The 23,027-nt window shown below is 34.5% G+C and overlaps 1 protein-coding gene across 3 annotated transcripts in view; it reads left to right on the forward strand.

The window, feature by feature from the left end:
- Positions 1–22,591, forward strand: part of cpsf6 (cleavage and polyadenylation specific factor 6) — a 49,911-nt gene extending 27,320 nt beyond the window's left edge. For all 3 annotated transcript variants that reach the window (XM_039769801.1, XM_039769803.1, XM_039769802.1), the window contains exons 8-10: positions 1,957–2,110; positions 6,500–6,694; positions 19,296–22,591. In XM_039769801.1, coding sequence (XP_039625735.1) covers positions 1,957–2,110; positions 6,500–6,689 — 344 coding nt within the window. In that variant the 3' untranslated portion in view covers positions 6,690–6,694; positions 19,296–22,591. The remainder of the gene's footprint in view (positions 1–1,956; positions 2,111–6,499; positions 6,695–19,295) is intronic.
- Positions 22,592–23,027: the final 436 nt, after the last annotated feature.

Genomic DNA, 23,027 nt, shown 5'->3' on the forward strand with positions numbered 1-23,027 from the left:
CAGAAACAGAACATCATACCAACAGTAAAATATGGTGGTGGTAGTGTGATGGTCTGGGGTTGTTTTGCTGCTTCAGGACCTGGAAGGCTTGCTGTGATAGATGGAACCACGAATTCTACTGTCTACCAAAAAATCCTGAAGGAGAATGTCCGCCATCTGTTCGTCAACTCAAGCTGAAGCGATCTTGGGTGCTGCAACAGGACAATGACCCAAAACACACCAGCAAATCCAACTCTGAATGGCTGAAGAAATACAAAATGAAGACTTTGGAGTGGCCTAGTCAAAGTCCTGACCTGAATCCAATTGAGATGCTATGGCATGACCTTAAAAAGGCGGTTCATGCTAGAAAACCCTCAAATAAAGCTGAATTACAACAATTCTGCAAAGATGAGTGGGCCAAAATTCCTCCAGACGCTGTAAAAGACTCATTGCAAGTTATCGCAAACGCTTGATTGCAGTGATTGCTGCTAAGGGTGGCCCAACCAGTTATTAGGTTCAGGGGGCAATTACTTTTTCACACAGGGCCATGTAGGTTTGGATTTTTTTCTCCCTAAATAATAAAACCATCATTTAAAAACTGCATTTTGTGTTTACTTGTGTTATATTTGACTAATGGTTAAATGTGTTTGATGATCAGAAACATTTTGTGTGACAAACATGCAAAAGAATAAGAAATCAGGAAGTGTATATATGTGTGTGTATATAAAAATATATATATATGTGTGTGTGTGTATATATATATATATATATATATATATATATACACACACACATACAGTGGAACCTTGGTTTACGAGTGTTTTGCAAGACGATCAATATTTTTTAATAAATTTTGACTTGATAAACGAGCGATGTCTTGCAATACGAGTAGTATGGATACACTTGCTGAGCGTCATGTGATCACAACTGAGCTGATGGTTCTTCTCTCTTGTGCGTGTCTCTCTGTCCTTATCTCTCTCGCTCGCGCACAGCGCATCTCTCTCCTTCGCTCGCTCGCTCGCTTGCACGTATCTCTCTTGCTCACACGCAGCGAGTCTCTCTCTCTCTCTCTCTCTCTCTCTCCCTTATCTCTCTCGCTTGCATGCGTCTCTCTCTTCTCTTGAGGGCAGTCGTATCCTATTCTCCGTCTGAGTCTGTGTGCCTCACTCATATAGTCAACAGCCGTACGAGCGTATACTGTTTACTACAGCATTGTGACTGTGTGTGTGTGTGTGCTCGCGCGCGCGCGCACATGTGTGTGCTATGAAGTGCGAGTCCCCACCTTGCGCCCCAAAACACGAAGCTGAGTCTCTACTTTAACAACACCAGATTTATTCAGCTTGAAACAGCAACAGCGCTGTTTATTTATTGAAGTGGGATCTTTATAATGTTCCTTGTATCACCCATCGATGGCAGGCACTTATAGCATGTCTGCGATCTTTTTTGATATGCGAACTGCTACAGTGGTGGGAAACTGTGATTGCTTTGGGACACTCTTCCGCATGTCGTCCCCTTGGGTGGAATCCCACATGAGTTTAGAAACTCACTCACCCCAGCCATGATTCTTTTTAAAGGTAAAGTGCAGGTTAATTTGTTTTATGTACTTCATTTAAAAATGATTAATACAAAATATAAATAGTTTTGGGTTGTGGAACGAGTCCTCTGAGTTTCCATTATTTCTTATGGGGAAATTTGCTTTGATATACGAGTGCTTTGGATTCCGAGCACGTTTCCAGAACGAATTATGCTGCAAACCGAGGTTCCACTGTGTGTATGTGTATGTGTGTGTATGTATGTATATATATATATATATATATATATATATATATATATATATATATATATATAATATACATTGTCTATAATGAACATTGTCAGTCTTACTCACTTTTTATTTAATTAAAAAAAAATCTTGTCAGAATGCTTGTGTAATGTGTTTGCTCTCTCTCCCTTCTATATCCCCAACTTTAATTTTAGGTGATTATGGAAGTGCTATAGAGACGCTGGTTACGGCTATTTCTTTAATTAAGCAATCCAAAGTATCTGCTGATGACAGGTGTAAAGTGCTGATAAGTTCATTACAGGACTGTCTACATGGAATTGAATCCAAGTCTTATGGTTCTGGTTCAAGGTAATACACAAAGTTTTAAATATTTAATTTGAATTAAAATACTGCATTTTACAAAACCTTTTGCATTCTTAACATTGGATCACTGAATAGTACAGGACAGTGTAAATGTATTAATTCAAACCACAGGTAGCTTGAAGAGGCACTTTTGTACAGGTTGACATTCAAAAATGCGGCAACCTCCAGACCTGAGGAGTGCCGGATTTTCGAAAATGTTGGATTTTGGATGGTTATATATACTGTAGTCCTTTTAAAGAAAGAAGATCAAACAGTAAATGAAAAATTAAATTTTAATGTTCACCAACTAAATAAAACAGTTCAACAGAATTTTAGTTCAACTGAATTAAATAGTTTGCCAGAATTTTAATTCAACTAATTAAAATAATTACCGTGGCACAGTCCTTCGAAGCTTTAAACCCCGATGCCGATTCTGCATCCCTCAATTAGAGTTCTTTTTGGCATACATCTCCAAAACAAGGCAGTCTCGTCATCATTGCACACTTGTTCAGGACTTAAATGTTCATCACTAACTAACTTTGAAAATTCATCCATATATGCACTAGCCGCATGTTTGTCTGCTGACTGTTTTCCCCCCACACATCGCACAAAACAGTAAGCCATTTCACGACTTGAAATGATGCAGCCAAACTTCTGAATATTCACACTTGTGTTGCAATACCAGCTCTTTATGAACCACTTTGTCTTGTTCCTTTAATAAATCACCAGAAATTTCCACACTTTCACTTACATGAAGATTAAACCAGGTTATGAGAACTTGGTCGTTTCTGAACTTTTTCCCTCAGCTGTTGACTTCCTTACAAACATTTGCTTTTTTGATCCACTGTCAGAAAAGAACTTTTAACAGTTTTTCTTTGTTTTTTCATAAAGTGTTGAAGAGCCAATGTCTTATGTTTCACAAATGGTTTACACAGTCACACTGCTATAAATTTTTTTTTTTTTTTTAGCACTTCCACTTTCCCTGCGATCGACAAAGCACAATGTTTACGTTTTACGCCACCTCTTCTTTGCTGAATCCATAATGGGGCTATATATACAGCAACAAATAAATAATAAAATGAGAAGGAATGAGCAGGAATGCCTGTTAGCAGGTGCAAGACAGACCCAACAACTGATTATCGAATACGGCGCCATAAAAACAAACGCCTCCAGAAAACAGTGGCGCCCTAACACGGTAAATTTGAAAATGCACTCTGAAATCCATGCTGGAAATTTGAAGGAGCCGGATTATCGATGGCCAGATATTTGAATGTCAAAGTGTAGATACTTTGCCTGCTTCCTATGCTGGATACGACCCCTCAAATAGCAGAAACTTGCTTGTCATTTAAGGTTTTTCCTCTTATCTCGGTTGTCTCTCTCATGCACTAGGGAAACCTTATTTCTGTTGACTGTTCTTATTTTACCCCAGTCCTGTAATCACGACTGTGCATTGATGTTCTGTCCATATAAATTTAACTGAAAAAGATACCGGGCACACTTTTACAACATCCTGTTTCCTTTTAAATGAGATTGTATTTGTTTTTGAACCCAATTCATTCCTTGCAAATACTGAAACTTAATGGCACACAACAATAGCTCTAGATCTTCATATTCCTGAATATTTCTCAAGGAGTACTTTCAGGTGGTACTTGAGTTTTTTAAATGCAAAAGTCTTTAGTTTGGTAAAATTCCATTCCTCTCTAACATCCAAATGTATAGACAATATTAACCCAGACTACAAAGGCTGCAGCTTTTATTCCTGCTTATAGCATTTCAGTAGCGAAGTGTGTGAAACAGAGGAACAAGGGCTTGCATGCTGTACAGGCTTATCACTTCTGGTGTGATGGCAAATTACTGTGAATTACTGACTAATGTAGTTATTTGATCACTGACAAAATACGAGTATATTTATAGTGCAAATAAAGTAGGCAAAAGTGTAATTTGCTGTACAGTGTTCATTGCAAATCTTGTCCCTGCCATTTTCATACCCTATGCAAACGCTTTATGGATCTTTGCTTAAGAAGTCATTTTGCCAGGGAGGCAGAAGAGCACTGCACATACAAGAACGGTCCTTCCATATGTAGTAGCTTGTTCTGTCTTTAGATGCTGTACTGCTTGTCATCTTGGAATAATTTAACCATTTGCAAATGGCAGTGCTAACCCTGCCTTTTCTAAAAGCTTCCTCTTCTGATCCTCACATTTTTCACGATCAGCACCATCAGGCAACATGAGAGGAGTCAATATAGACCTGTTTAGAAAGAGTGCTGAAGTTATTGTTGGATTTTATTTAACCTTCAGAAGTAAGTTGTGGAAAATTGAAAGTGATGAACATTGCAGTATTGGCTTTTGTGTATTGATTTTTATTACAATATATTTCCCATCCCTGTGTTAATCTTGTAGTATCGGTGCATTAATTATCTATGTTGACAAAAACTTTAATTGAAGTCAATGATGATGTATACATTGTTGTACTTTCATACACATTATTTTTTTCTTGAAATGTCAGATTGTACTTCACTCAAATCAAAAAATCTTTACGCCTGTTTTATTACAAACTCAAATGAACAGAGGAATGTACAGGGTGGGCCATTTATATGGATACACCTTAATAAAATGGGAATAGTTGGTGATATTAACTTCCTGTTTGTGGCACATTAGTATATGTGAGGGGGGAAATTTTTCAAGATAGGTGGTGACCATGGTGGCCATTTTGAAGTTGGCCATTTTGGATCCAACTTTAGTTTTTTCAATAGGAAGAGTGTCATGTGACACATCAAACTTATTGGGAATTTCACAAGAAAAACAATGGTGTGCTTGGTTTTAACGTAACTTTATTCTTTCATGAGTTATTTACAAGTTTCTGACCACTTATAAAATGTGTTCAATGTGCTGCCCATTGTGTTGGATTGTCAATGCAACCCTCTTCTCCCACTCTTCACACACTGATAGCAACACCGCAGGAGAAATGCTAGCACAGGCTTCCAGTATCCGTAGTTTCAGGTGCTGCACATCTCGTATCTTCACAGCATAGACAATTGCCTTCAGATGACCCCAAAGATAAAAGTCTAAGGGGGTCAGATCGGGAGACCTTGGGGGCTATTCAACTGGCCTGCGATGACCAATCCACTTTCCAGGAAACTGTTCATCTAGGAATGCTCAGACCTGACACCCATAATGTGGTGGTGCACCATCTTGCTGGAAAAACTCAGGGAACGTGCCAGCTTCAGTGCATAAAGAGGGAAACACATCATCATGTAGCAATTTCGCATATCCAGTGGCCTTGAGGTTTCCATTGATGAAGAATGGCCCCACTATCTTTGTACCCCATATACCACACCATACCATCAATTTTTTTGTTCCAACAGTCTTGGAGGGATCTATCCAATGTGGGTTAGTGTCAGACCAATAGCAGTGGTTTTGTTTGTTAACTTCACCATTCACATAAAAGTTTGCCTCATCACTGAACAAAATCTTCTGCGTAAACTGAGGGTCCTGTTCCAATTTTTGTTTTGCCCATTCTGCAAATTCAGTGCGCCGATCTGGGTCATCCTCGTTGAGATGCTGCAGTAGCTGGAGTTTGTAAGGGTGCCATTTGTGAGTAGCTAATATCTGCCGAAGGGATGTTCGACTAATGCCACTCTCCAGTGACATGCGGCGAGTGCTGCGTTGTGGGCTCTTGCTGAATGAAGCTAGGACAGCCACTGATGTTTCTTCATTAGTGACAGTTTTCATGCGTCCACATTTTGGCAAATCCAACACTGAACCAGTTTCACGAAACTTAGCAAGCAGTTTGCTAACTGTAGCATGGGAGATGGGTGGTCTCGTAGGGTGTCTTGCATTGAAATCTGCTGCAATGACCCGGTTACTGCGTTCACCAGACATCAACACAATTTCTATCCGCTCCTCACGTGTTAACGTCTGCGACATGTCAATGGTTGTAAACAAAGAGAAACTTGTAAATAACTCGTGAAAGAATAAAGTTACATTAAAACCAAGCACACCATTGTTTTTCTTGTGAAATTCCCAATAAGTTTGTTGTGTCACATGACCCTCTCCCTATTGAAAAAACAAAAGTTGGATTCAAAATGGCCACCATTGTCACCACCCATCTTGAAAAGTTTCCCCCCTCACATATACTAATGTGCCACAAACAGGAAGTTAATATCACCAACCATTCCCATTTTATTAAGGTGTATCCATATAAATGGCCCACCCTGTATACTTGTTAAGTGCTATGTTCCTGATGCAGTAAACCCGAGTTAGCTGCAAGTTGCACACAGAAGATGATTTAATCATCTAAAGTCCAATTTTAATACAACTTCAATGTAACCTTGATAGAGAATCATGCCTCAAGTGAGTCAGTGCTTGATTTTTGTTTTTTGTTTGTTTTTTCAGAAGACGAGAGAGATCCAGGGAGAGAGATCACAGCCGGTCAAGAGAGAAAAGCAGACGTCACAAATCTCGTAGCAGAGACCGTCATGACGACTATTACAGGGAAAGAAGCAGGGAGCGTGAGAGGCATCGTGACCGGGAAAGGGACCGGGACCGTGAGAGGGACAGGGAGAGGGAGTACCGCCACCGTTAAGGAAGGTGTGTATATCTATTTTACTCTATAGTCTAGTAACCAGTATTCATCATTTCTAGTGAAGTGGAAGCTCACTGAGATGCAGTTATGAAGTGCCACATGACTCATTTGGTTAGTATTTAAAGGTAAGTTTTTTTGCTTTTTTTCTGAATTAATACAGTTTGCCTACCTATTATGTGGTATGTCAATATCAGGAGCTATTGTGTAAATCCAAAACCATTTAAAAGAGTGACCTCCCCATTTAACATATTTAATTGTACAATACGAAATTAAACTTAAAATATTTATATTTTAACAAGTTTTCTCTGCACCTACTCCACATTCGTTAAACATGGCTCTTTCAAGTGTGGCCAGCCTTGGGAAAAGTATTTACTCCCCTCAAAACATATGACATCCTAGAATTTTGATCAATTTAAATGGGAGTTTCTATTGTAAATTAGATGTTTTCACAGTGCTGCTTAACAAAAAGACAATTATAAACCATTCAAGAATTATTTTCCAAAATCAGAAATCAACACAAGTATTCATCTTGAACCACCTCTTTGGAGCTATTACAGCAAATATTTTTTATGGATAAGTTTATTAATTTTGCAGAAAATAATGGACCAGGTTTTTCTAATGTCTTTTTTGCAAAATTGTTCAGGCTACACCAGCTACACCTGTTGAAAAGTGTTGATGACTTAGGAATCTTAAGTCTTTGTTGAGTAGGGTTAAGGTCAGGACTGTAACTGGGCAACTCAGCAAGTTTGTTGGGTTCTTTTTAAGCCACTTTGGCTCATTGTATTGTTATAAGTTTAGTCTCTTTTTGGCAGAGGAGAGCGTGGTTTTCCTCCAGGACCACAATGTATTGTGCAGCATTCACCTTCCCATGAATCCTGGCCAGATTCCCAGAGCCTGTTGCTGATAGGCATCCCTAAAACATGATGCTGGTAGCAGTGCATTTTACTGTGAGGATGGTGTAATCCGGCCAATTATTTAAGATTGTGGTCATTGAGTTCTACACATTGAGTTCAGTGATTAAGTTTAGGGAAGGCCCAACCTAGTCAGCATAGCTGTTGTGTCAATGTTTGATTTGCTGAAATTTCCTCAAAGACCCCAGCTGCTGCTATTATTTTTCTTAATCTTGCATTCTTCACAAGAAAGATATGAAGCATTTGTAAGGTGTTTTCGCTCTTGATCAGCTTGTTTTCTTCCAAACTTTGGTGTCTCATTACTTTGTTTAAATTTCCAGTTATGTTGCCTTTCACACTGCAAGCTTTCAAGTAAGCTGAACATAACCAACACCCAGCAGCCATGTCCTAAACTTCTTTCTTTGGGCAGAAACATTTTTTTCTAAGGAAAAACTATCAAGGAAGGGCAATAAAGTTATATAGGCAAACTGCTGCATTTTCCTTAAATATTTAGTTTGTTTACCAAGCATAGCTGTCTGATCAAAATGTCTATTATTGAACAAGTGGAAGACTCCTTGAAAATTATGCGCTGCTGCTCTTGGTATGAAAAGAACATGTTAGATATAAGCAAGGGCATAAAAGAAAGCCATCTCTGCTGAGGGCATATGCAGTTTTATGACCATAGATGTAGCAGGTAAGTTCAATTTAAATATATGGTGTTCCGTATTTGCTTTCCAATAGCCACCATGTAACCTCAGTTAGTATAGTAATTTAGTGTAACAAATCACGTCTTAACTCTTGTATACATTTGTTAATAACGTTCATATTTACTAAATATGTCAAAAGTTGGTGCGCGCATTGAAAGGATGCCCCACCTTACCTATGTATATCACTTTCATAGTGTAAGTTTAGAGGTTTTGCTTGTCAATCTCACAGGGCACTGCTGTTTGTTTCTCGCCACCTCTATATGTGTTTTGATCAACCCAGTCACAAGTGAATTTACAAATGTTAACCTGATTCTGCTTGCATGAAGTGGTGACAGGTGCTTGGCTTGCTCTGATCGACTGGTAATTGTGCAAGTTTTGTATGCAAATTTTGTTACATTTGTACCTATGTGCTTTGTTTATTCTTTTTGTATTGTTTTAATAGTCCATGTTAACCCTTGACTCATTATGCAGAGAATGAGGTTTTCTATTACCCAGAGCAGACGCTTAGCATGACTATCGCAGCATGCACAGTTTCATCCATAATGGACAGTATTTCATGCAGTTGATCAATCACATATCGGATCACAACCATACCTCATACAAACTATTCCAGGCTTCATTTGGCACAACGCCAAAAACAAATATACCTAAATGAACCAGACTTTTGCAGAAATCAAACGAGGTTAAAAAATAATGCACCAAATGATCTAATTAGGAAAAATCACATTTTCACAGCAGCAAGTGTGTTAATTAAATATCACTTTTATAGATAATCTATGTCGTGTGTGGGTATAGCAAAATTTTTAATAATTCATAGGCATCTCTCCACCCATCAAACAATCCCCCGGCATAGGCGATAGTATCATACATGATTGTTATTTTTAAGTGACAATGTAACCTTTTTTAAAAAAAAAATGACACTGCGCTTTTTCTTATTTTTCCCATGTGTGTATGATGGATTGTACAGAGCTCTGAAGTATTTGCAGTGCCTTGATATGCATTTGTATCCTTCAGATCTCTGCTTCCCTGTAATTCTATACCTGACTTTTTTTTTTTTTTTTGGAAAACCTTTTTTCATTTTGGTTTGCTTTGTGGTAAATTTCTCTTACTGTTAGAGCTCAGCAAGAGAGGGGCATGGGATTTATCCTCAAAAACTGAGAGTGGGTGTTCCACCCATTTCCTACACAGGTGGAGACCATCAACACACTGGGTGAGTTGGTAATGTCATACACTGCACCTGAGCAAAGTTATCCTTATATTTACAAAGGGTATGAGTGCTTTCTAAATCTCAGTTTATTTTACTGTTTTAAGCAAACAGTTGAAAAATTAAAATGTTTCTTTTGATTTTACTTGATATACACTCGTATGTAGGCTAGCTGGAAAAATTACTTTCAAGTATTTTAAGTTTAGAATCTGAGGCAATAAAATTTGAAAATAGTTTAAAGCACTGTATAATAATTACTCCCCATTTTCCCAGATTTACATTTTTGTTAATGTAAATTTTGAATGGTTTTATTTTGTTGCAATTCATAGGTTATTCAGCATGCTTATAATATATACTTCAGTACCACATTATCACTCATATAGTGCTTTGAGGTGGTAATTGTAATTTTATAATAATAAATACATGGTTTTCTTACACCAAAACAAAGTTAATACATAAAGATGTGTACGTTTACTGAGTCATCTATTTGATTGAATTCCAGTTATTGTGTGAACAAACTATTCTTTAATATAGGAGTATTTGTTGTATAAAAACACAGCCATTAATAACTATTTTTTGTCTTGTATGAGCCTTAGAGCAGGTGTCAGATGAATACATGCCTTATTTGACCGACACAGCATTGACTAATAAGTAAAGTTTTATATATATATATATATATATATATATATATATATATATATATATATATATATATATATATATATATATATATATATTTTTTTTACTTTTTTCTTTAGTTTTCAGGACTTGGTCCAGTTAAATCTTGTAAACATTGTGGATGGAATTTTGTCCTTCTTTAAAACCTAGTTCCAATAAGTACATTTGTATTACTTCACATCAGTCGTCTTTTTTTTTTTTTTTTTTTTTCCTTCAGATTTCTTTAAAAGCATATAATAGTGTGTTTTCTTTAGGTATTAAATTTCTTGAAAACCTTACTTTTGGTAAATGTTGCATATGAAAAAGAAAAATATCACATTGACCACCCCACCCCATACATCACCGGTGGGCAGATTCAGTCCTGGAGGGCTGCAGTGGTTGCAGGTTTTTGTTCCAACCCAGTTGCTTAATTAAAAACCAATCCTTGTCAATTATTTAATTTCATGGCTTCTTAGTGCTTTAACTCATTTTCATATCCTAGATTTTTTTTTCCTTTCTAAGGATATCATCCAAATGATTTGAAGTCTAAAACAGATAAGTAATTCTCAGTGCTTTACTTTTTTCTCTTCACTTTCCTTCCAAGTATTTAATTAAACCAAATAGTGCATGATAAATACACACAGGCATAAATGGAGAAATTCTGGTTTCTTTTGTTGTGCATCTTATTGCTAATAAGTAACAATTAAAAACCAAGAATATACCTGTTTAAGACTAAAATAAGCAATAAGGGTTCAAAATCTTAACGAGCGAGATAACTAAAGTGAAGCAGAAGTCTTACTTGAGCAATAAGTGCTTATTAGGCCATTGGGTTGGAACAAAAACTTGTAGCCACTGCGGCCCTCCAGGACTGAATCTGCCCACCCCTGCCATACATAATTTACTATAGACTGTGATTTTATTGTATTAAACTAATGCTACTACTAAGTTTTGATTTGAGCATCTGTTTGGTATAAAAATGAGGATAGTGTAGGTGAGGTTCATGATTAGTGAGTCTGACAGTTATTTAACATCCTCTAACCAGATTGCTGCAATTCTGGATTATGGGCAGCCGATGTTTATCATGGTGGCATGAACCATCCCATCCCATTGCTTACACAGACCTACCCTCAGTTAACACTTGTCCAATTTAGAAGCAATAAGTATCCAAATATGCTTCTTTGGTGCCTTCTACAGGCAGTAAATTAGTGGAACATATTTTTTTCTGAAATGTGACTGATGAGGGGAGAGGCCAAGGCAATATTTGCAGTGAAAGGGGTGTATCAGAGGTGGTGTTGTATATTTAGCACTTGATTAAAGTACTTTAGCAATCTACAGTACTTGTTAATAAAACAGTATTCATTTAAGAATATCAGTTTTTATTCACAATAATTTCATGTGAAAGGGCCTTTTTAATATTTTTGAGATGTACTTAATCATTGATAACACACCAAGTCTGTTTTTGCTAGAATATGTTAAAGGAAAAAGATACAAATTGCAAAACAATCGAAGAATTGATTCTCTTAACATTCTGGTGGTAATAGAGCAGATATTAGCAATTGTGAAAGTTGCTCAATTTTTATTTGGTTGGCTGTCTCCTGTTGGTTTACTACACCTTCCTTAGAAGTCTTTTTTTTTTCAGTAAAATGTGTTGGCACGTTTCTCCTGTTTCTTACAAGCTCTTTTCTAAATATATAGTAACAATCTAATTCAAACAAGAATTGTATTAAATGTGTAGAACAAGATTTTTTATTGTAATATATTTTGAGAGATCTTGGATGCATAAAAAAAAAAAATCACCTAAAAGTTGATTATTAGAATTTGGTCATTTTTTGCTGATATTTTCAAATGAAGATCTTGCAGCTTATTTGTACACCTGTTAAATTTCTAGAAGAAATTTCATTGGAAGCACCTTTTTATTAATATATATTTTTACTAAAGTGATGCATGATTTAATACTGTAATTGCCAAACTTTTCATGTTTATTTTTTATTTTGGGTCTCTTGTGCAAATTGTTGGGTTTAGAGCAGCTTTCACAAACATATAATTGAGTTTAATTTTGTTCATCTAGATACATGTGAATTTATTGAAGTGAATCTATTTGAAGCATTCTTACACTTTTTTTTTTTTTTGTATTTCTCGTCCGTGCTCGCTCATCATCACCTATTAATATAGAATTTTGACAGCTTTTTAAAGTTTATTTTCTGCCTTGTTTGTATAGATAATGAGTTTGGGTGTATTTCACAATTCATACCTTGGAATAAACAATTTCTAAGTTAATGAAAAAGAAATGTAAGGCATATGTTGATAAATGGTTTGATTGTTATGAATGTGTCATGGTTTTGGAAATCTGTACCAATAAACAAATTTGTTTTGTGTATTGTATTTAAAACTAGTTTAATAAAACTTTAAAAGAACTGTGTTAGGTACTTTAAGATGTACATTTTTCTTGATTTTTCTGAGATTTTTTAACTAATTGTATGCTAGGTAGGGTTTTCAAGTGTCAAAAGCAAGAACTGGACAGCTGCTTTTAGTATGCTTTTAAGCCCCATTCTTCCATTATGTTCAAACACTATCATTTTAATGTTTAGTCAGTCACCTGGAAGGGTGCAGTGTTTTCCAAGAGAACATTAATTCATAATGTGTTTAAACATTAATTCATTACATTACCCTTCCTTTCCAGTAAATGTTTATGTAGATATGCATAGATAATACTACTATTGATTTTATAACTTACATTCACTATTTTTGTATTACAGTTATGCAATACAGCAGTTCTCAGTATTTAATCAGGTCTGTTAGCTGACCGTCCTCTTTTTGCTTTTGAAACTCCCTATTCCTAGTAAAAGTTTAAAGAAATGAAATGAGACCATAAGTAAATGGTCTTGTAAAGTCCATCAGTTTTTGTTTTCTGGAATTGTTAAAATTATTAGGTTTTTCTTTCCCAGAATTTAGTTAGCTATATAGACCAAGTTTTATACAGGCAGGAGCTTATTTTTATGCATATTCGTATAACCATTTGAATTTTAGATGTATTTAATAGAGAGACACAAACTGTAATAAATGCAGTCTTTTAGACTAGCTGAAAAATGTATTTGATATTGAACTTGATTTATGACTGAATTACTGTTGAACTCTTAATGTACATTGTAGAGATCTGATTTTATTTTTAACTGTTTAATCGTTGACCCTCCCTTTCATAACATGTTTGGTTTGGTTGTAACATATTACATTCTTGTTTTAGGTGCTATAATTTTTGTATTTCGAGATATCCTTGGATTCTTCAGAATAGCAAAACTTGATTTGCCATTTTAGAACTACAGATTTTTATTATTGTTGATAATAGTACATTGTCTTATAGCCTGAAAACAGAGTAAAGTTGAATTTGGGCTGGTTAATATTGCATAATGTATTTTTTGATGATGAGCTGGTTAATATTGCATAATGTATTTTTTGATTTTGTTGGAATAATGTAAATCTAAAAATTCATTATGATTTTTATGCAGGAATTGTCTGCAGTCAACTTTTTGTATGTATGTTATTGATGCACTGTCTATGTACAGCTGCATATGTACATGTTGCTTTTATGTTTTTTGTGTGAATTCTTGTAAGTGAAGTTTACAGATACTGCTCAGTTCAAAATCATAATTTACAAAGCTAACTTTACTGTACAGTGGTCTTCCACCAAGCACCTAATTCACCAGTAGAAAAAATATTAACTTTTATTACAAGCATTAGTAGCAATTTATTCAGTATAAATGTTACTGTTTTACATAGATTTGAGTGTGCAGTAAGAATGTAGATGTTGTGTTTGATCCTAATCTATATAGTTATCTGCAATTGTATTTTATTCATTAAATATTATGGAAAAGCATTGTCTAGTGGAATGGAGTAACCAGCTATTTAGGAGTGGATGTATAATTTTGACACTTTGCATTTCATAATTCATTGTATATAGTGTAGGAAATCCCTTCGGTAATCCATGTATACTTTTGTTGTCAGTATTTGTTGTCATTTAATTTGAAACCCAATACTTGTATACAATGTGTAGATTGAATTCCACTTTTGAGATTTTTGTGCTTTTAGTACGGTATACTGGAGTAGTCCTTAAGTAGTTTTTTTTTGTAATTTCGTTAGGGTGGGAGAAGTTTGCTTTTATTGTCCCACTTTACAGCAGCACTGCAGGAATGGGTAACTTCAAATTAATTTGCACTCTGTTTTCAATTTCTGTATCCAAGTAATTTTTTTTTTTTTTGTAAAAAAACATGACATATTTTAGCAAATTCTAATGCCAAAAATATTGTATTCAACCATTTAGTTACTTTAAACATGAATTAAATGGTTATGATTACTTAAATAAAAATGACTAAAGCATTGAAATTTGATGGTTTGTCTATTCTTGCATTAGTGCTGTCACTTTGTTGTTGGGCAATGTATAATTTCTTTTATATTGCAAAAGTAACATCAATTACTTCTGCTGGTGTGCACTACACAGTAGTTGGAGATAGTTACTAAGGAAATTTAATTCTGCTTTATATCTTCACCCTGTTCGTTGTATTTTCAATTTGCAGGAGTCCTGTACTGGAACTACTTTTTTTGCATTTTTATTTATTTGTTTTACACTTGATAAAATTAAGGAATTTACAAAGGAAGATGTAACTGGGACTCATTCATGATAGCCAGTTTGAGGGTGATAATTTGCTATGTAATTCAAGACTAAAATTACTTGGCGTAGTTTTGTGTTAGGAAATTATTTTTGTGTGTGAGTGATGTTATAGTGGTGCTGGTGAAAATATTTTACGTTTTTATACACTGGGTGAGTCTTAATGCACAAATCACAGTAAACAGAGTCTTTTTACTTAACCACGTTTATTAACCCAAATATATTAGTAGTCTGCCGGTCAGACCCACTGCAATGTTAGAACCTTAATCTCTGACATAATTAGCTAAAAATGTTTCTGAGATTTGTATTTATTGATGCACCTCAGACTAGCCTCACTTAGTATATCAGTCCTGGTGTATACTGTATACATTATGTGTAATTAGGTGCCTTTTGGAGAGGATGCATCTTTGCAACTTTGTGCCCTTTGGGGAAAATACATCCTTGCAACTTTGTATTATTCTGTGCATATTTCTTTGTTATATTTGTGATGTAAGTGTAGAGAATTTGGGATATACTTATAAATGTCCCAAGTATTTTACAGTAAATTTCTCCAATGTGTAAAGTTTTTGTGAATGTCTAGACTTTACCCATCCTTTGTATAAATATATATATATATATATATATATTTCACTGGCTCATTCAAATTGGGAGGGGTGCAGTTTTGAACATGAATTGTTCCAAATTTTAATTCATGGTATACATTCAAGATGTTCTTTTGTTTTAACTTTTCACCAGATATATGTAGTCATTATCTATTGGGTAAGTCTCTATAAATCTTTTCAAGTCCAAGGTCGTTGCAAGCGACAAGCGGATGTTGCTTAGGATTTTGCTCTATGTCATTGTATCGGTTTTGCCCTTTATTTTCAGAGATATTTTACCTTCCACCTAAAATGATATTCCAAAGCATATACAACTATTTGCCCCCTTCCTGATTTCTTATTCTTTTGCATGTTTGTCACACAAAATGTTTCTGATCATCAAACACATTTAACCATTAGTCAAATATAACACAAGTAAACACAAAATGCAGTTTTTAAATGATGGTTTTTATTATTTAGGGAGAAAAAAATCCAAACCTACATGGCCCTGTGTGAAAAAGTAATTGCCCCCTGAACCTAATAACTGGTTGGGCCACCCTTAGCAGCGATATCATGCAATGAGTCTTTTACAGCGCTCTGGAGGAATTTTGGCCCACTCATCTTTGCAGAATTGTTGTAATTTAGCTTTATTTGAGGGTTTTCTAGCATGAATCGCCATTTTAAGGTCATGCCATAGCATCTCAATTGGATTCAGGTCAGGACTTTGACTAGGCCACTCAAGTCTTCATTTTGTTTTTCTTCAGCCATTCAGAGGTGGATTTGCTGGTGTGTTTTGGGTCATTGTCCTGTTGCAGCACCCAAGATCGCTTCAGCTTGAGTTGACGAACAGATGGCCGGACATTCTCCTTCAGGATTTTTTGGTAGACAGTAGAATTCATGGTTCCATCTATCACAGCAAGCCTTCCAGGTCATGAAGCAGCAAAACAACCCCAGACCATCACACTACCACCACCATATTTTACTGTTGGTATGATGTTCTTTTTCTGAAATGCTGTGTTCCTTTTACGCCAGATGTAACGGGACATTTGCCTTCCAAAAAGTTCAACTTTTGTCTCATCAGTCCACAAGGTATTTTCCCAAAAGTCTTGGCAATCATTGAGATGTTTCTTAGCAAAATTGAGACGAGCCCTAATGTTCTTTTTGCTTAACAGTGGTTTGCGTCTTGGAAATCTGCCATGCAGGCCGATTTTGCCCAGTCTTTCTTATGGTGGAGTCGTGAACATTGACCTTAATTGAGGCAAGTGAGGCCTGCAGTTCTTTAGACGTTGTCCTGGAGTCTTTTGTGACCTCTCGGATGAGTCGTCTCTGCGCTCTTGGGGTAATTTTTGTTGGCCGGCCAGCCACTCCTGGGAAGGTTCACCACTGTTCCATGTTTTTGCCATTTGTTGGTAATGGCTCTCACTGTGGTTCGCTGGAGTCCCAAAGCTTTAGAAATGGCTTTATAATCTTTACAAGACTGATAGATCTCAATTACTTCTGTTCTCATTTGTTCCGGAATTTCTCTGGATCTTGGCATGATGTCTAGCTTTTGAGGTGCTTTTGGTCTACTTCTCTATGTCAGGCAGCTCCTATTTAAGTGATTTCTTGATTGAAACAGGTGTGGCAGTAATCAGGCCTAGGGGTGGCTATGGAAATTGAACTCAGGTGTGATACACCACAGTTAGGTTATTTTTAACAAGGGGGCAATTACTTTTTCACACAGGGCCATGTAGGTTTGGATTTTTTTTCTCCCTAAATAATAAAAATCATCATTTAAAAACTGCATTTTGTGTTTACTTGTGTTATATTTGACTAATGGTTAAATGTGTTTGATGATCAGAAACATTTTGTGTGACAAACATGCAAAAGAATAAGAAATCAGGAGGGGGGCAAATAGTTTTTCACACCACTGTATGCAGTATTAAGTATAAACAAAACTTACAGCTCACCATCAGTATCTTAAAGGTCAATTTTGTTTTAATCAGACCCCAGAATCTTCTTTTAATTTAAAAAATGGTGCTTAACTTCTTTTTATTAAAAAAAAAAACCAACATTTTCAATATTAACATCTACATCTATGTTGCTAGTCCACGAAGCCCATATTTAAGCATTCAGAGTTCTTGTGTAAAGAGTTTTTTTGCATTCTTACCGGTGAACACTTAATTGATTTACAATTGTCATGTCTTTTGGTGTTGGCTCCCAGACTGTCATATTTTCCTAATACAAGAATTTATTTCACACTTACAGTACAGTTTTGCATATGACACACATTTAATTTCTTTTTAATACATGTCAAAGTGCCTTTTTTAGTTCTGTTCTAAGTAATTCGGCCCAAGTAGAACTTGTTTTTTATATGTGGGTCCATTTATTGGTTTACATTGTAGCTGTCCATACATTTAGCAACTAAACTTAACCACAAAATAATATGTAGCATTACAGTGTTAAAAGTACATGTGCATTTTAAAACAGTAAAGTTTGTCTTGTGAGTGTTACAAATATGCTACCGTATTGTTACTTTTTGAGTTAAATTAGACTAATTTGCATTACACCCATTTCTGTTGGTAGTTCTACTCAAGTGGCAAATGTAGCATATTCAGGGTATTTTCAGAGTAAACCAGTTGCAGAATTTCTAAAGTGAAATAATTAGAAATGCATATGTTTTGTTGATGGAGCCAATGATACAAGAAGTTAAGCTTAGTGCATTTGCATTTTTGACAGAGAATTAGATATTTGAAGTGGGTAAATATTTCAAAGAAATTATAAAATGTGGTAAAACACTTATGCATTTCCATTAAATTGAATGTTTTTTGATAGTAAAGCTGAATTGCCAGGTAATTAGATTCATTTTATGAGGACTGTATGTAATTCTGTGTAAAATTCCAAAAACATGTTAATTTAGGTAAATAATTGATGCAAATCCTTATTGTATATATGCATTAATGCTGATTTTGAATGACAATTTATAATTTGCCCTATTGCTTCTTATCATGTATTTAATGAAAATGTTTACCTTGTTCTTTTAACATGAATGGTTCCATAGAAGAAAAATGTTCTTTCTTGACAGCTCCTCCCCTCTTTGCGGATTTAATGAATGGAGTGTTTTTACATGTTTGGAGTGCTTTTAATCTAAAACAGTAACTGTGGTCTTATTCTTAATCAATGTAATTTGTTTTGTTTTACTTTGGAATGTGTAGAACTTCTTAAAACTTGATATAACTTATGCAATTATTGTGTTATGGTAAAAACATTTTAACAGCCTTTTATAAATACAAATTATTACACGTGTAAGAGCTTTTATAAATGTCAGGGCTGTGTAGCATTAATGAGAAGTGTCTTGCATGATGAAGGCTAACACTTTGTCAGGTACAGATTTAGATGCTAAAATTAGGTTTGTAAGTTTATATCCATTACAAACCAGCCCTCAACCTGGCTCATATTTGGTTGGTGGTTGATTTTTTTTTTTTTTTTTAATTTGAGCATACAAATTTTCTCCAACTGAGAAGTTTTAAAATTCACTTCTTTATAAAAACTAGAGTCCCCTGAACAGCTGCCTCTGTACTAGCTAGTATCTTGGTCAAAATAGTTTGTTCTTACAACTTAATAGCAAGTTAATTGATCAATATGTTTACTTTTTCTTACAACCTTTGGTTTCTTTTGGCACCTATGCTTTATTAAGCAGATTACTCCTACATTAAATATTCATTTCTTCACTTAGATTAACATATGGCCCTATCATGAATAAGTCTGTATCTGGCAAAGTGAGAATGTGATTCAGTTGAACAGTTTTATTTACATGTTATGCATGTAAAATATTTATGTATTTGTGTAGTTAAAAAAAACAAAAAAAAAACAAATGTACAGTTTGGGATGAGAAAAAAAAACCTACATCATTCATTTTGACACATTACAGCTGAAGGAAGAGGAATGTTTGACAAGTCAAGATGGGCCCGTCATGGAAAGACTGTCTCTTTCTACTCATGGATAAGAGTGAACTTCATAATCTACAAGGATGTGTAAAACAGCAAGAGTAAAGTAAATCAAATCTACACATGGTAACCGATGGCTCTCTTTTTTTTATTTTCCTTTTATTTTATTTGAACACAACCTGTGTGATATAAAAAAAAAATCTCTTTACTGAAATAAAATTTGCCTTTTTCTCTCCAAAACAAACATTTGACATGTTGTAAGCATTTTGAAATGTTCATAAAAATATTGTTTTTATAGTTTTCCTGTTAAAGGATATGTTTCATGTAATGTGTGTAAACGTCTCAGCTTTGATAATTAAATAGATCTAGTGTTGTAATAAACTCTTTACTGGGGCTGATAATTGTTCAAAACCTGCCATTTCTCCCAGTTCATTTATATTAAATGTATGTGTTGTAAATACTACTTTCACATTGACCTTTCTTTTAGTACAACACTCTTCTTACGAATGTGTCCTCTATTGTGGTGACTACCACATGTATAATATGAACTGACTAAACTGCTACAGTTATGGAGTTTAATAAGAATTTTCTATTATGCACAATTGTCTTAAGATAGCACTGTGTTCCAAAGCAGTAATATGAATTTTGTAATTTGTTTTCTATGAAGGTGAATCAGGTCTGAGCATTGCCGTGTCCACTTAACGCTCAATAATCTAGGGTATTAGTGCAACTGTTAATAGTTCTTCATGTAAGATGCCCTGATGTAGACCTCTAAATTAAGTGTGTCTGCAATGCATATGTGAAATGCATTTTTAAAATGAGAGTAGTGCTGTAATTTTAACTTAGTGAATTGTTGGCCAATGTCCTCATCTCTGCAAGTTCTACAGCTTTTTGTCACACATTACAGTACTGCATTAAATTTTTCCAAACATATATTCATTTAATGTTAATAGTTGTTTTATATAGCAAAAATGTTTTGTTTTATTTAAAAGCAAATACAGTGGAGCTCTAATATAATGTACTATCTTGGGACCAGAATTGAAGGCATATTATTTAGTAGTTCAGTATACTTCTAATGTATAAAGCACAAACTATGGGTATATTGTATGGGAAAAATTAGTTTTATCTGTCGAATAGGTCACTTTCACTCATATGGATCTAGAAAAACTTTGAAAGAGTTGTTTTTTAATAGTAGGACAAGGGGTTAGATTTGAATTTGGGAACACTGTAAATAAATGGCGCTAAAGCCAAAGATGTTGATGCTTTTGGATCTTAATTATTGATTTTTTTATGGAATTTGCAAAAGTATACTTTCATTGTATTCTGAAGTCCTTAACATTAAATAAAGACACTTTTTTTTTTTTTTTTTTTTTAAGACAGTGTGGTGGTCTTGAATTGGTTTTCCATGAAGAATTGTACTTATTTAGGAGTGCCTTGTCAGCTCTTCACTAAATTCTATTTTTCTGTCTTTTCTGGTTACGTTTTGCAAAATTTGTTTTACGATAGTCTGTAGAAAGTCTTTGATCATTCCATTTGAAATAATTGACACTTAAAAGTTGGTTGCTCATTATATTAACTCGTTTTGCAATCATTTAAGTCTCTAGCAGCTCTTGTTACAAAAAGGCCACCGATACTATAATTTGTCAAAAATATGAATTTGCTCATGTTTCACATACCTGCAACACTTTCTTCAACTTCACATTATAAAACATCTAAAATAGCCATGCTTCCACATCCTAACTCAATTTAAATGTATTTGTTTTTGTTATAAAGTTGCATCTTTACAGATTGCTTCCCCTTCCCACATTTATTTTCCCTTGTATTCAGTTTTGCTGAATATCAAATAGGCATCTAAATCTAGTCTTAAGTTTAAAATTGACTCCTATTTAGTCTTTCCAGTTATATTTGTTTAGGTTGATGGTGGGCGGTTAGGCTCATATTGTAAAAGTACCTTAAGTAGAGAACCAGTAAAACTTAAGTGTAGCATTTATTTAAACTGCATGTTAAGAAAACAACTGAGTAGGTGACAATCTTTTTAAAAATGTTACTGGCTCCAGGTTTTTCTCAATTACTCATTTTACACCCATAGCAAACAAGTGTCAGTGTGTAATCTCCATTAATTATACTACAATCATTAGAAAAACATAAATGTTGGGTACACCTTGGTTAAGAAATTCATTCTAGGAAAACATGGAAAGTTTGTTACACCCATTTGTTTTCTTCACAGCACATATTTAGCCTGTGTGCATTAGAATAATGTAGCAAATTGTAAATCTATAAAAACAGAACAAAATGAGTTTAAAAAAAAAAAGTTGCCACTTACATTTTGTGGTGAGAGAGAACCATCATATGAATCAGAAATATTCATCACTTGAATTAAGGAAAGTTGTTTGATAGAGACAAACTGTGATGAAGTAATATTGTATAATTTTGCCATTGTAAGTCATTGTAACAAGTAAAATAAGTGGAATTTTAGTAATTCTCATCTTTACAGAAGAGTCCCATAGTAGATGACATAATTTCATATTGATTGAAAGAAGTGTTCTTAGCTATAGTAAGTTCCTTGATCCTCATTTCTTTAATTTAATATAGATTATCTGGGGAAAGCCAATATCCCAAGTATGTTATATTTGCACTCCACTGTATTTGCTTTGTCAAAGATTTATTTTGCAAAATATGTAACATTTACATTGTTCAGCTCTGAAACAGTTTTGTTTTAGGGTTTTTACTCTGACTGTGAATTGTTGATATGCTAATGATCATGTTGGTGTAACATCAAAACTGAGTGTTAATGGAACATTGCATATTCTATAAATGTATGCAATGTATAACAGTGATTACAAGCTTCCCCATGTTTTTTGTTAAATGTTGTAGCCACCCCCACGAGGTAATATTAGCATAGCAGCAATCTAAGTAAATTAACTTACTTGCAGTGTTTTTTTTTCTCCCTTTAATAAGTGGTCTGCCTCCTTTATGCCAGCATATATATGCCAAATCACATTTTATAAAGAAAATGAGTCTTTATTGTGTAACATGGTAATAATGTTGGAATTTGAAAAAGGCAAAAATGATGTCTTTTAAGCCCATAGAACATTTATTTTATTGTTTACTTGAACTGTAGAAGTGTTTGAGTTATGTTCTGCATTTAACACAATGTAGCTAAACATGAAATAATTTATGGCAAATGCCTTTTTTAAAATATTTCTTACACTTCTGTTTTTGAATGTTTTGCAACAAGAGCATTTTTATGTCTGCATATTTTGTGTAGAACCTAAAAAAAGACTTTAATCTGTATTTTTTGCAGATTTTTTTTCCAAAACAGTACCTCATAGTGTATATATTGAATTTGTTATTATCAGTTTATTAAAACTGACAGTTAAAAAAAAAAAAAAAAAAACTGCTGCAATTAAAAATTCAAACAACTCCAGTTTATTTATCACCTTTCATAATCAACATCCTAACCCAGTTTACATATATTGTAGTGTATCCATGTTATTTACAGCATGTTTCACCTTAGGCAGCTTAAGTGATTTCTCAAGGCTTACATGGTAAATCTGAGGTGAGAGCAGTTTTCAGCCTTAAATCTTTCCACCATTGTCTGAATTCCAAAAACACTAGCACTTTTTGTTAGGTTTTGAAAACTCCATACCACAAAATATTTTGCTTATAGTATTGCAATGAAATTAACAGGTAAGTTCTGGTGTGTGCTTATCTGA

This window comes from Polypterus senegalus, chromosome 11 (assembly GCF_016835505.1).
Source record: "Polypterus senegalus isolate Bchr_013 chromosome 11, ASM1683550v1, whole genome shotgun sequence".
Taxonomy (NCBI): domain Eukaryota; kingdom Metazoa; phylum Chordata; class Cladistia; order Polypteriformes; family Polypteridae; genus Polypterus; species Polypterus senegalus.